The 15,011-nt window shown below is 36.4% G+C and overlaps 4 protein-coding genes across 4 annotated transcripts; 2 read left to right on the top strand and 2 right to left on the bottom strand.

Moving 5' to 3' along the window:
* Positions 1 to 2,413: 2,413 nt before the first annotated feature.
* Positions 2,414 to 3,788, bottom strand: LOC112736518 (uncharacterized). Its single transcript, XM_025786019.3, has one exon. It carries the CDS (start codon positions 3,299 to 3,301, stop codon positions 2,798 to 2,800), a length of 504 nt encoding a protein of 167 aa, XP_025641804.1. The 5' UTR covers positions 3,302 to 3,788; the 3' UTR covers positions 2,414 to 2,797.
* A 965-nt stretch (positions 3,789 to 4,753) lies between these two features.
* LOC112736158 (uncharacterized) lies at positions 4,754 to 10,363 on the top strand. Its single transcript, XM_072213037.1, has 3 exons — positions 4,754 to 5,067; positions 6,450 to 9,268; positions 9,633 to 10,363. The coding sequence occupies exon 2, from the start codon at positions 6,525 to 6,527 to the stop codon at positions 8,832 to 8,834; it is 2,310 nt and encodes a 769-aa protein (XP_072069138.1). The 5' UTR covers positions 4,754 to 5,067; positions 6,450 to 6,524; the 3' UTR covers positions 8,835 to 9,268; positions 9,633 to 10,363.
* LOC112736514 (uncharacterized) lies at positions 9,017 to 9,959 on the top strand. The gene is made up of 2 exons (XM_025786017.3): positions 9,017 to 9,268; positions 9,633 to 9,959. The coding sequence occupies exons 1-2, from the start codon at positions 9,017 to 9,019 to the stop codon at positions 9,957 to 9,959; spliced, it is 579 nt and encodes a 192-aa protein (XP_025641802.1).
* A 313-nt stretch (positions 10,364 to 10,676) lies between the features above and the next one.
* LOC112736513 (protein disulfide isomerase-like 1-4) lies at positions 10,677 to 14,817 on the bottom strand. Its single transcript, XM_025786016.3, has 12 exons — positions 14,091 to 14,817; positions 13,634 to 13,763; positions 13,192 to 13,357; positions 12,985 to 13,103; positions 12,811 to 12,891; positions 12,276 to 12,362; positions 12,130 to 12,204; positions 11,922 to 11,990; positions 11,760 to 11,840; positions 11,538 to 11,672; positions 11,295 to 11,351; positions 10,677 to 11,193 (listed from the first exon to the last, which is right to left on the bottom strand). Exons 1-12 carry the CDS (start codon positions 14,693 to 14,695, stop codon positions 11,062 to 11,064), a joined length of 1,737 nt encoding a protein of 578 aa, XP_025641801.1. The 5' UTR covers positions 14,696 to 14,817; the 3' UTR covers positions 10,677 to 11,061.
* Positions 14,818 to 15,011: the final 194 nt, after the last annotated feature.

The following is a 15,011-nucleotide window of genomic DNA, read 5'->3' as shown; positions in this document are numbered from 1 at the left end:
GTTGCAACACGTGGGGGCGTATTGGACACGTGGCAGCATTCTAGCCAACACGCGGGGGGCATGTTGAACATGTGGCAGCTTCTTGGCCAACACGTGGGGGAGCGTGTTACAACACGTGAGGAGCGTGTTGAATAGTTTCCATACTACTGTAATGTACTTTAAATATCAATATTCAACCAAAACACTATCTCTCTTTTCATATTAAAAATAATTTCTGGCAATACTCTATTTCTTTTTTTTTTTTTAAGCTCCAAAAGAAAAGTCAACATGACGAACTAGCTAGTATTAGCCAAGTAAATTTCTTCTCTCATAAAGGCGACTTGTGAGTCAGAGAGACTACCTCAATCAGGAATAACATCTCTGCCAAAAATGATTTGCACGCTTTTACAGATATTTGGTATATTTTTTTTCACATTTTTTTATTTTTAATTTATCTATTTTATATTCTAAAAACATATATTAAATTTACAAATTAATTTTTTATTAAAAATATAAAAAATTTAAAATTTTAATATATTTATTTTATATTTATTTAAAGTTTTTTACTAATAATAAATTTAAGAGCACGTATTAACTAAATTTTTTATTTTTTAATAATATAAAAGATAAATATTAGTACATCTGTACATGTCTTAAGAACACGTTAAAAAAGAAAAAGTGCTATCCCTTTTAAATAGCTCATAAATAACATGAATAGTTTCAAGTGTTATCCCATCCTCCGTTCATAGCCAAAAAAGGAAATAAAAAAGTGGAGCAAAATATATTCTTTTTTCTTAAATTTTGTTATTTATTTTAATAATATTTTTAATATTTAATTTTATTTAATTTTATTCTTAATACTTTTCCTTTAATTTATTTAATTTTATCTTTAAAAATTTTTTAAAATATTTTTGACACAAATAAAAAAGCTTAGAAATAAAACTAAATATAATTAAATATTAAAAATATTATAAAAAAAACATAAATATTATTGACAGAAAGTATAGTTTATTCTCGAATAAATGCTATACAGCTACACATGAGCTATGAGCTATGATCTGAGCTATAGTATTTCATATTTCTATTCCATTACTTCTAATTCTAATCACTGCCTAGATCGCACATAATAAATGCTAGTATTATTTTAACCAAACAAAATTGTATTTATCATTGATCATTCATTCACGTTAGTTGAAATTCCATGGCTAATTGAACCAACCATACAACTCTACGAATAAGTAAATAGAATTAATTATTTGACTAATTTAAGTTGGTTAATTAAGTATTCTACTATTGCTAATTGTATTCCTAATATTTTTTCTATTCAATTGATATAAATTTTAACTGATTTTCTCATATCGTCCTTTATAATTATACCTGAAAATCCTAGTTATGAGCATAAATAATTCAGGCAAAAAAAAAAATTCTAATCAATAAAAAAGTCAAAAAATTAATATAAATAATATGAGAGATAATATTTAATTTAGATCATTAATTTATACGTGAGTCTCAATTTAATTTATAAAATTTTAGTTATTTCTATTTAGTTTTTAAATTTTGCATAAACGTTAAACAGAATGCTAATACCTTAAACTCTGTAAAACGAATAAACGATATTATTTTAATTTTGATATGCTACTGCCTTATAAGTCTGCGCTCGTTCGACTTCGAAATGCTTTCCTAACTCGGAATCGGCCTTTCCTAAGTCAAGAGATCGAAGAGGCTTTCATGCAGCTCTTTATTCTTTATGAGTTCCTGGCCTACCAACTAGCCAGTTTACCTGCCAGGCGTGTATTTAATATACAAATTAAACAACTGACTTTGACTTCAATACCCAGGTTGGAAGATCATAGGCGGGCATTTGAGCTCCGCACCCGATGGTTCTCTTGGATTAGGGCCTCTAACTTCACCCTTGGCACGGATGGACACCTCGAAGAGAATCCTTCTTATTCTGCCTGGCTGGCTTTGTACTGACTGATAAGAGTCTCCAATATGCAAGCCTTACACGTGACTTAGTAAGCCAAAACAGGGCAACCCACAGCTCGCGGCGTGCGGTGCGGGTGGCTTTGGAAAAGGTATTTATGTATCCAGTAGTCCAAAAAAAATATCATAAATAGTATTCATCGAAAATTTTTCTCCTAAAATATGTAATTTGACGATAAAACTATAACGACATTTTAGCATGATATTTGGTTGCCTATGACAGTATTTTATTAAAATTGTGTGAGGAAAATTGTCTCACAAACTAATATAAATTACTTTTGTAAAGTTTGAAGACTAAAAAAATTAATTAAAATTTTAAAGATTAAAATTAAAATTTGCGTATAAATTCAGGATTAGATTGAATATTAACTCTGAAAGTCAACATTTATATACAGAACACATACAAACACTAACAATTGGGCCAGTAAATGAATAATAACGAAGAATAATCTTTTACTCAAATTGAAAGTCCTTTATTTATTTGAATGGATAGCGAATAATATAAAATCCAATAATAAAATGCAATAAAAATTACTCCTACAGTAATAACTGAAATTCAAGAGATATTGAATTAATAACAACCTCTACAAGAATGTAATAGCCAATTATCAAAGACTCAAAAACAGTTTAAAATTTGTTCTACAAAATGAAAATTAGTATCATATCACCAACAAACAAGAAGAATCTGAATAATGAAATTGAAAAGGAAAAACGAAAAATAAAAAATAACCTAGAATATCGATGATGAATAGTATAACCTGAGCCAAAAGCTAATAACAGAGGTGGAATACTACAAATCGAAACAATAAGCGCAAAATCCAGTTCATTGTTTCTTCTACAGAAACTCTCTCCTTGCTGCATAACCGTACTGAGAGCGCTCAATGTTCTGCCGGCGCTTCCGATACACCATGCATCCAACCACGCCGACGCCGGCAGCCGCAATAACTCCAAACGCGATCCCTGCCTTCTTTCCGGAACTCATTCCTCCGGACGATTTACTTTCTTCGTCTTTCACGCCAGTGCGGTTAACACCGTCGGCGTCGGCAGCCTCCGCAGGTGACGGAGATGGAGATGTAGATGGAGAGGGAGTGCTCGCTGGAGACGGTGTCGGAGGCGAATCTGGATTAGTCGGAGTCGGCGCCGGCGGGGAACTAAGCGGAGCAGGAGCAGGAGTAGGAGCGTCCTCGGGAGGAGAGTGTGCGGGTGAAGGAGACGGTGTAGGCGAGTCGGAAAGATTTTCCGGCGGCGAATCGGCGGCGAGAGCGAGGTTAAGTGAGAATGAAGCAATGAGGAGGATAACCAGAACGGAGAATCTTGCGAGTGCAGGATTCTTCGCCATTGGTTGAATGGAAGTAACAATGCGTGGATCTGAGATTGGTGAAGTGAAAATTGAAATTGCGATGAAAGAGAGAAGAAACTGTTTTGAAGGGAACGGAAATCTGAGTAGATCTGAAAAGCGTGTATATATGGTGATATAGTGATGAGGTTTGTTTATGAGAGGGTGGTACCAATTAAATAGGGACACGTAGGCGGTGTAAAAGTAATGTAAAGTTGACGCGATTCACTGGATCGTAACACAACTGTCAACTCATTTGTGCAGCAGCGAGAGGTGAAGGGTGATTGCTGGAAGCTTCGTAAGGAAGGAATGTGAATCTTTTTTGTTTTCATGCTCTTATTTATTAAGTCATGTGTGCAGTACGTAATTTATGACAAGGGAAACTGAATTTTATTGTTATTTTTCAAACTCAAGGCAAAGGGATTTTACACCACTATTCACACACAAGAAAGAAAACCATTACAAGTTTGATAGAATAATTTTAGATTTTTTTGAACGTTTAAGACATTTTTTTTTATTTCCATTTGGCTTGAGATAATGCAGCCGTTTTGAAAATGGATGTCTAAGTGCTATTATGTATTTGTAATGTGATAGCAAATTAGCAACACACTGATATGGATTTTGGAGCACCAAAATTATACATTTGCCATAATCAGGAATTTAGAACGTGGTATAAATATTATTTTTCTTTTAATAGGAGGTGTTCTACCTTATTTAGATAGATATTGTCCAATAACTAACTAGTTCTTTTAACTCCTATGGCCCAATCTAAAAACTAAAGAGCCTTTAGCACAAAGAAGTCCAATGTTTCCTCCAAACTCAAACTCGGATTATTATTCTTGACCAAAAAAAAAAAAAAACTCGGATTATTATTAATTTTAACTTGAGAAGCTTAATTTACTGAGAAATAATTGGAAGTTCTAACTCATCTTTTTTTTTTTTTTGTCATTCTAACTCATCTTTTTAATTATCTTTCTAATTTAAAAAAAATTTAAATTTTTTTAATTTTTGATATTTTCAAAAATTAAAATTTTAAACTTTTACTTTTTTAAGTATTAGGAGAATAATTAAGACTCCCAATCATTAGTCTAATTTACCTCCTTTACTACCTTGGCAAAAGCTCTGTATGGCATTGTAGTAGTATTCAATTGGCCATTATCGCACTTTCAGCTAGTAAATCAAACTTGTGAATCATAGTTGTAAGAATCGAACCAGACTAATCGGTTCGATCGGAAAATGGTGAACTGGATTTATAATTGATCTGGTTGAGTGATGTAACCGAATAAAGAAGAAAACCGTTTCGAACCGGGTTGAACCGTCCGGTTTTGACAGAAACCGAAAAACCGGCGGTTTCTGGTTAACCGATCGGTTCGAAATTTTTTTTATTCATTTTCCAAAACGACGTCGTTTTGGTTTATTTTTTTTTAAAAAAAAAAAAAAGAAAAGCCCTACGGTACTACCCCCAGCCCCAAACCCCACCCCCAGTTTCCACTTTCCACTTTTCCCCCCAACCCTAATGGGCTAATCCCCTAACGGCTAACCCTCTCCGCCTCACCTCACTCTGTCACAGTGTCACTCACCCAGCCGCCAGCCGCCCGCCGTCATCCTCTTCGTCTCACCGCCGGTCTGAACTCTGAAGGAACTAAGGAAGTAGGAACAGGACAGACCGCGGCTGTCTCTCATCGCCGTCGCCGTTGCCGCGCCGTCGCCCTCGCCCTTGCTGCGCCGTCGAACTCGCCGTTGCCTCGCTCTTCTGCTCTGTCAAACAGGTTAGCTCCAGCTCTGTAGTCTGCTCTGTTCTGCACTTCTTGCTGTTACAGTGTTATGAATATGCTTGTTGAAATTTCTGGGATGAATATGCTTGTTGAAAGCTTGAATCTATGAAATATGAATTATGTTGTTTTGTTGATTTGTTCTGTGTTTTATATGCTTGTTGAAAACTTGAATATTTGTTGTTTTGTTGATTTGTTCTGGAAATATGAAATATGAATTATATGCTTGAATCTATGAAATATGAATATGCTTGTCTTGCTGAATAGGGAATTTAACTATTTAAGATTGCTTGTTGACTAATGCTTGTCTAGGATGAATATGCTTGTGCTGTGAATTTAACTATTTAAGCCTTTAAGGTTGCTGTCTTGCTGAATAGGGAATAGGAATTAGGGAATTTAGGATTGCTATTGTTTTATACTTTTGCAGTTTTGCTACTCCATATTCTTTTAGAATGGCTTCTGCGAATACACCATCAGAAAAGGAATGTTTTCTTTTTCCTTTTGAAAAAAACTATTATGCATAATTAATATGTCGAATGAATGAATTGACATCGGTTTATCATGGCTCGGAGGGGATGAAGTAAATAAATATGTTGTTTTTTGGTAATTCATGAAGACGAACTCCAATTGAGATGATCCATCTGAAAATTATATTGGAATTGTGCTTTTTCCTATGCTCTTTATCATCTGTACTTATAGTAGCTACACTTTTATGATTTATTGGAATAATGCTACAAAAAGATTAAGCAGGGGAAGGTGCATGTTTGGCCAAATCATACGGTTATTGTGCATGTGGTTTTACAGAAACCAGTTGTGTGGCTGTGGCATGATTCATATTAGTTGGTGTGGGTCTACTCTATATTATTAAAATGATTGACGTGTTTTCAATGGTAAATATAAATAGTGATTGATTGATATGCTAAGAATATGCCTGGAATATGCTATACTCAAAAGGAGCCTAAGCCTTTTCTTTATTTGGGAGTTTCAGTACGCACGCAATTAAGAATTGACTACTACACTTATACAATTAACAAAATCAAGCAGTTTCATAGCAGTTTATTGTAAAATTATTTTTCTTAGAATAAACTAGCAATATAATTTGAATTTAAAATCTCTTACCTACTATCTAAAATTTATTATCTTTTATGAAGTTTATGGTAGTTGTACACTTGTAGGAAACTAGTTATCTTCATTGGCACAAAAAAAAAAAAAAAAACTTTTTTATAATGACTTGGTAGGAATAATCTCTTCATGTTTGAGTGGTTAGTAATATTAAATTAGTCTTCTGGACATTTTCATCTATCGGCCCCCCAAAAAGAGACTTAAAAAAGCCTCTCTGATATTCGTTATAAGTTTATTACTCTTTACTCTGTTTTTAGGTCTCACCTGTTGCCCTCTTCCCCAAACGCCACAAGATAGCGCCCCGCTGCCACCATCATCACCCCGATCCCTCTATGCTGTTGTGGAAACGAGTCCATTTCCACAATGCTTCCGGACTGCTCACAAGGTTCCTCCCTCGCCGATCGCAGCACCACTCTTCCGCTGACGCAGACGCCGTCGTCGTCACGCGAGATCTCCCTAATCGTAACCGCCGACTCCCCCTCCGTTTCTGCGTGTGGGTCGCGCTCAAGTTCGAGAGCCTCGTGGATCAGCATTCCCGTAACGAGGTAAGTTGCACTCTCGCCACTAAGGAGTGGTGCTCCCTTTACTGGGACGCGCTCCAGCTTCTGAAGAAATATGGGATTTTCATAAGTTCTGAATCTGTTAGAGCCCTCATAAGGACCTATTCCTATATGGGTCTTGCTGAAGAAGCCATTCAGTGTTTTGATAGAATGTCTGAGTTCGATTGTGAGCCTGATGCTCACGCCTATAACACTATCTTGAAGGTTGTGCTCAAGAAAGACTTGTTTGTGTTGGCTTTTTCGCTCTATAATGTTATGCTTAGGTCTAATTCTTTGCCAGATGACCACACGTACACTCTCTTGATTGGTGGATTCTGTAAGATTGGAAACTTCAATGCTGCCCTCGAGATGCTCGATGATATGAGCAAGAGGGGTGTGCTGCCTGATGTTAAGACGTATACGGCTATTATTTATGGCCTCTGTCAGTGGAAGAAGGTTGATGAGGCGTTTAGGTTGTTTAACACTATGAAAGAAAATGGGTGCTTGCCTACTTTGCGCTGTTATAATGTCTTGATTGATGGGTTTTGCAAGAACGGGAGGACAGATGAAGCGCTTTCTTTGCTGTCTTTGTTGAGGATAGATGGTTTTGCTCTTAATCTGCAGAGTTACTGTTATCTGATAAATAGCTTCATTCACGCCAAGAGATATAGTGAGGCATATGTATGGTACACCAAGATGTTTAAGAGGGGAATTGTGCCGGATGTTACTTTATATGCTATCATGATACGTGGTTTGTCCGAAGAGGGTAGGGTTGGTGAAGCTGCAAAGATGTTAGATGAGATGATTGGGATGGGTTTAGTACCAGACGCCTATTGTTACAATGCATTAATCAAAGGTTTTTGTGACATAGGTCGTTTGGACCAAGCTAGATCTCTTCAGCTTGAGGTTTCCAAGGACGAACAGTTTCATAATGCTTACACCTACACCATTCTCATCTGTGGCATGTGTAGGAATGGAATGGTTGGAGAGGCACGGGAGATATTTAATCAGATGGAAAAACTTGGATGTCTCCCGTCAGTTGTGACCTTCAGTGCTCTGATGCATGGCCTTTGCAAGGCTCGTAGAATTGAGGAAGCACACCTTTTACTGCACGAGATGGAGATTGGGAGAAGCCCATCTTTGTTTTTCCGGCTTTCTCAGGGTTCTGACAGGGTTTTTGATAGTGTTAGTCTCCAGAAAAAGGTGGAGCAAATGTGCGAGGCTGGTGAAGTTTTGAATGCTTACAAGCTTCTCAAACAACTTGCTGGGAGTGGGGTTGTGCCTAACATTATCACATACAACATTTTAATCAATGGTTTTTGCAAAACTGGTAATATCAACGCTGCTATCAAGCTTTTCAAGGAGCTGCAACTAAAGGGGATCTCACCTGATTCTATTACTTATGGGACACTTGTTGATGGACTTTATAGGGCTAACAGAGAAGATGACGCCTTTAAGATCCGTGAACATATGTTGAAGCATGGTTGTCAACCTGGATTATCAAATTCTAATGCCCATATGCACTGGTTAAACAAAAAGGGGAAGGTCTCGATGGCCTTCAATCTTTACTTTGAATATCTGAAAAGCCTTCCGAGGTGGGATAATGATTCAATCAACGTGTTGGAGAACCATTTTATCAGAGGAAATGTGAAAGAAGTAATTCGAGGCTTACTGGAAATGGACTTCAAATGTAGAGATTTTAATTTAGCTCCATACACAATTCTAATTACTGGGTTCTGTATGGCAAAAAAGGTAGATGAAGCATTAGCTATATTTTCTGTTCTTGGTGAGTTCAATATTAATATCAATCCTACAAGTTGTGTACATTTGATTGATATTCTCTGTGAGGAAGGGAAGCTGGATGATGCAGTAAACATATTCCTCTACACCCTAGAAAAAAGTTTCATGTTGAGGCCAAGAATTTGTAACAAGCTCCTCAAATGTCTCCTTCTTTCGATAGATAAAAAGGACTATGCTATTGATCTTGTTGACAGGATGCAGTCCCATGGATACTGTTTGAATTCACATCAGTATGACAAAGCAATGTACGTTATTCGACGGCTAAGGAGAAGGAGGAGCAATAAAATGCAGAATTTTGAATGATTGAATAACTCCGACTATTCAAGATGGATATTATTCTTTATTCTTTGTTATGTGATATTTTTCATTGACAGATAACTGATGGAGAAAGACTAACGCTTACTTTATGGTTCACTCGTGATGGTTCCCATGATGAGGATGTGAAGCTTGTTTCTCTCCTTTCACAACACCTATTACATAAGGACATGGCTGCATCGTATCTTCCTCTGCCTGCATCCTGTGATATGTATTGTTTTTCGCAGGATCAAGCTTCCAATGACCAGTTTGGTTTTAATATATGTTGGGCCAGACTTCATAGTCTTGGATATGGCATTTCTATATCCGATGACGGTGCCTGTGACTCAGATGTATCTGAATTACTGGTGAAGCCAGTGCAGTTAGTAAGAGGAGATGAGTTGTTAGACCATGAATTTGTCAATATTTTGCATGCACTTCAGGTATTTATAAGAATCCTTTTGGTAGATTTATTCATTTATTAATAAAAGAAGGAATTTATTAAGAAAAAGAGATGATGATTACAAAGAGAGAAGAAAGAAACCTATCAGTTTATTCAAAGTCTGGCCGTTCATCAATGCAGGAAATTCATGCAATTTGATTTACAGAGAGAATACTTTACATCAACTAGTGCTTTCTGCATTTTTATTAAAATAGAACTAACATGTTTTGTTTTTTTGAACTAAAATATAGTCCTTTATTTTTCACTAACCTCATTTACTACAGTTGTTTATGCATAGCTGATTTCATGTAATTTATTGTGGAGACTTTTTGGCAACTACTGACTCGAATCCTTCTACCAACCAGGTCATCCATTTCTATTGTTGGCAAGGATCTGCCTTAAAGACCAAGGCATTGAATGTGCACACGAACGTGCTAAAACTTTCAGATAAGGACAAGGAGAAAATCAACTGTCTGAAGTCTGTACTTTTGAATGATGAAGATTTGGTATTGAAGGTTTTTGGGAGTATGCCTTTGGAAGAAAATGGAGGCATTTGCTTTGACTGGACAGGAATTGTGGCTGCAATTGCTGCTTGGGAAGATTATGTGACGAAGTTAAGTAAACAAATTCATTTAGAGTTGCCTTATTGGAGAATGCATGAATCTATATATACGGTGCAACTTGATGAGTAGTATAGATGATCGACCAATCCCGGAAAATGGAGCACCTAAACGTTGTGCTTGGGGCCTTGGAATTAGAAAAAGACAATGATGAAAAAAGTGGAAGATAGTTTGTGAAGCCTTGTTTGATAGCATTCCGAGTTAATATGCTTTTGCGGAATTTTATAACGAAGTTTCTTAAAGAGAGATGAGGAATTATACTCAAATTTATCCCAGAAATTATCATAGTATTAAAATATTACAGGTACAAGATGGCAACTACTAGTACATATACTTTCAGCTAGTAAATCAAACTTGTAATTATGGCATTGTAGTAGTATTCAATTGGCCATGCTCGCACTTTCAGCTAGTAAATCAAACTTGTAATTATGCGAATTCTGTTTCTATTAATCCAGAGGGTGACTATTTTGGTAAAAGCAGTAACAATTCAATATCTAGTAACTAGTAAGGTAATTACAAACCTCATTTTGCTAATTTAGTTCTTTTATTTTAATTCTAGTAATAAATACATAATGAACAAATTATTTTTAAAATTACAAGTTAGAAAAAAAGTACTTTACTTTTAGATTTCAACATCTCAAAAATGCATTTAAAATAAGCATCTTGTCTTGCTTTGAATAATATAAATAAAATTAATATACCGAGAAAACATAATTGCCTTATATACACAAGAGTTGAACAACAATTCATTTTAGTAGAACTCGAATAAAAAGTTAACTGTTAACCCACTTTCACCAAATTACTTGTGACCAACATATATATATTTGATTTGTTAGATTGAATAGATGAAGACTTACACCACAAGGTTCCATTTGTCTTAGTTCGCTTATGCAGCATAGAAAAGAAAAATAGAACAAGTGCATCCAAGTAGATCCTTACAACACATGCACAATTTATTCTTGTACCCCTTTTAAGTGAACATATTATATACTAAGATTTCAAGGTTCTTGACTTCTTTCAATCTATAAATTAATAAATAAATAAATTCTCACCCCAAATACACGTTACCTCTTAGTTCTGAATTCTCTAGCATTCTTTTCCATTCCTCCTGCAATTTGTGTAACTATGCTATCATCTCTCTAAGTAACTATAAATAGAAATGCCATTCTACTCCTCATAGTTCATCCTTGAGACCAGAACCTGCTTTAGAAGTTGAGGTTGGTTTCTTGAGCTTGAATGGGATTGATGCATGTTTCCTCAGGAACTTATAAAATGCTGCCACCGTACGGTCCACATCAACAGTAATCTGCAGGCAAAAATATTTAAGATCATTTAACGAAAAATATCATGCAGATCCAGCAAAGCTGAATAGACATAAATATGTGCTCTCGTTTCGTATTCACATACAGGGTCAGAACTCTTTTTTCCTGCTGGGAAGAAGAGAATTGTCGGGAATCCGTCAGTCTGCAAAGTAAATATAATTCATTCAGTACACAAGAATTCATTGAAAGGATTGTTATAATGGCTTCCATTGTAATGCTTAATTCAATATTCAAACTATACGATCGGTTGGAGATATGTTGTTTTAATTGATATAATTGCAACAGTACAAACCATATGATACCAACATATACTTTAAATCTGAGTTACCTTTATCCTGGGATGCTCGTTTGTTGAACCATCCATCTTGGCTATTACAATAGATTCAATACCACGAAGATGCTTTGCAAGTTTATTGTATGTTGGTTCCAGTGCTTGGCAGTGGCCACACCAAGGAGCATAAACCTAATATTACGACGACAACTTATTAATATGATATATGTTTACAAGCAAAAATGACTCTTGCAAGCTACGGAACAAGTAGTATTGTACCTCAAGGAGAACATCCTTTGACTCATCCAAGACAATGTCATCGAAGTTATCCCCGACAACAATTTTTACGTCACCATCATTCTGCCAAGTTAGCATACATGTTAGATCAGTGGCTAAAATACCAGGCCAAAAGAACATTTATGGAAAATGAAAATAACTCACCGTTTCTGGAACTGGATCTGACTTGAGGAAAGGTTTTAACTTGTCATGAAGAAAATCTTCACCAAATGCCTAAGAAAAAAAGCATACATGGAATTTTCAGCCCCAACCAAGATTTCAAACATAACTAAGATAGAAGATAGCATTCATGCACATTCATTAACATGATAACAAAATGAACAGAGCCCCTGACAAGTAGAAAGAAGCGTACCTTAATATTGTCAACAGTCACCTCACCATCATATAGAAATTTTCTCCCATCATTATTTCCAATATATGCAAGTACCTATGCAAGATACGATGAGTTTCATTCTGACATACTTAGATAAAACGAAGAAAGGGTGGTGGTTCCATTACTTTGGGACCTTTTCCGGTGATGCCAAAGAAGCTTGCTACAGGCTTTCCAGCATCTTCATTGTCCATGTCCACATGAACAAAGACCAGCTGCAACAGATAATTGACATTAGAAATATATAGCTCAAAGATTCTTTTGAAGGGAATGGCAGGTGAATAAATTATAAATTTATTATTATATGTGAGAAATTAGAATTTATTATTTCTTCAATATTATCATGAGATTATATGAACAAAAATGCATGATGAAAGAAAGAAAGATCAATTTTGAGATATCAGTAGACAACACATTAAGCTCCCAGTGCTAGTAGTATCAAACATGAAATGCCAGAACTGTGATAATTTTACGAATAGGGACAAGGTGATTAGTGTTAGTTCCTATATACCCACAGAGTATTCGTAAAATTTAAAACTAGTTCAGACTAGTGCAGATAAAAAAAATTATTTTGTTAACCAAAAAGAATATAGAAATCTGTCTAGACTCCATCTGAAGAATGCCATAACAGAGTATTAAGTAATAACCTGTGAGAAACTATACCTTCCCCTTGAAAAGTTTTGCTGCTTCTCCGAAAATTGGAAAAAACTTATCTGAATTTTTCTTAGTCACAAACAGCAACAACTACAACACACAATAGAGTTAGAAAATAGTGCTTTAAAAGAATATTGCTTCCTACTTTAACAAATATAAAAAGATGCAGACACAAATAATTACCTGTTTCTTGATTTTACTTTCAAAGATTAATGGGGCAGTTTCTTTTGAGAAAGTTGTAACCAAGGCAAGCTTGTTGATGGCTACAAAGTCTGCTATTTCCGCTTTTACGAATTTGCCATCTGAGAGGCAAGGTGAAAAGAACTCGGAATGACTCTCTGGTTTTCATCAAGGGACAGTTAAAAGAGAAGGACAAGAAAGAAAGCGCACCAAAATAGCTGAGCTTCTCATCCTCCCTCTTAACCAACACCAAAGCAGGGCGTTTAGCTTCTGGGTCAATATGGAAAAGCTTTGCAACATCAGGAACCACAGTTTGATAAAAATTGACATTATCCTCAAGTTTGGATGCAGCAGCTAGCTCCTCACTCTCAGAACCCTGCATGCATATAATAACAAACAAAATGATAAATCCATTGATTTGATTAGGAAATGCAGCAGAGTATTTTCATTTAACTATGATGGAACCACCTTAGTCTGAGGAATGAGACTACAATTTCATCACGTTATCTTGAAATGGACATAGAAATTGCAAAAATTAAACAAATTCTACTTCCATTTCCCATCCCCTACTTTTAAACAAGGATAAAAGGCAACCAACTTGCTATATGGTAAAACGGATATATGACCAAATACAAGAAATCCAAACACTTACAACTAAAGTGGTGAGGAAGGCCAAGACAACTTTATTCTCAGACGTCAATATGCGTTCCGCATCATCCGCCGTACTAATGTTGTACACCCCAGGCCCTATCTTCTTCTTAACCCAAGCCACAATACCATCCCTGAATTGAAACAAACAAATCATTTCCAACTTAAGAATCACAAAGTAGCATTAACATACAAATTAATACCAAACTATCATATACAAACATAAACCTCACGGTAAAACTTGTAAAAATGTGACTTTATCAGTTCATTGTTTTGCCCAAACCACTTATATCAGCAAAAGCATTAGTTTGCAAAAAATGTAATAGGAGCATAGGAAAGCACACATAAAAACAATGCAAAAAATAACTGAATATCTAATTACAGTAAAATCAATAAAAATAAACAAGTAATTGAAATCGAAGGAAAAACTGAGAGACAGAAGGTTAGGAAAGTAAATTTACTTTGTCCTGTGGCCAGTGTAAGGCTTGTGCTCTCCATCGACGAAGAAGAAGATGGAGGGAAAGCCCTGAACGTCGTACTCGTGCGCCATTTCTTGCTCCGCCGTGGCGTCAATCTTTGCCAGGACGACGCCGTAGTTCTTCAGCTCCGTGGCGGCAGCGGCGTACTCCGGCGCCAACGCTTGGCAATGTCCGCACCATGGCGCGTAGAATTCCACCATCACGTATTGGTTGTTCTCAATTACGGTCGTGAAGTTCCGTTCCTTCAATACGACAACGTCTTTGTCGTCCACATCCCACGGCGGTTGTTCTGCCTCGAAGTGCGAGGGGGAGTAAGAGGAGAAGTCGCCGTAATCGTTGTCGTCGTCTTCGTCGAGTTCGAGGTCCTCGTCGTCGCCGTCGGGATCTGGTAAGTTGGAGTCGGCGTGGTGGTGTGCGGTGGTGGCAGCTTCGTCCGGTTCCTCGAGGAAGCTGAGATCCTCGTCGTCGTTTTCGTTGGCGGTATTGTCGTTTTGAGCGGATTTCTTCGTTGAAATGAGGGTGAAGGAGGAGAAGAGAAGTAGAGTAGTGAGGGAGAGTAAAACGACGAGTCGTTTATGGCTCGGCATTGTCGTTTGAGGAGTGTACGACACCAAACGGAGTTGTTTTCGGGTTTCGCCGGGGAAGTGAGTGAAGTGAAGTTGAGAGTGGAGACACAGATTCAAGCTGTCAGCTGAGTTAACAGTTAAGTTGGGCTTTGACCAAAATATGGGATTAGAAGCCTTTTGACTTTAGGCCTTCAGTTAATGCGGATTTACTCAATAGGCATTAATTTGGATGCTATAACAAAAAATTAGAGATAGGTAAGTTTATTAAACCTTTTTTTTGGTTTACAAGGGGGCTTAGAGCCCACGAAAACAAAAAGAGAGAAATAATGTAAAAGGC

This window comes from Arachis hypogaea, chromosome 13, assembly GCF_003086295.3.
Source record: "Arachis hypogaea cultivar Tifrunner chromosome 13, arahy.Tifrunner.gnm2.J5K5, whole genome shotgun sequence".
NCBI classification, from domain to species: Eukaryota; Viridiplantae; Streptophyta; class Magnoliopsida; order Fabales; family Fabaceae; genus Arachis; species Arachis hypogaea.
Note: the sequence above shows the minus strand (reverse complement) of the source record. Positions and strands in the feature narration are given on the sequence as shown.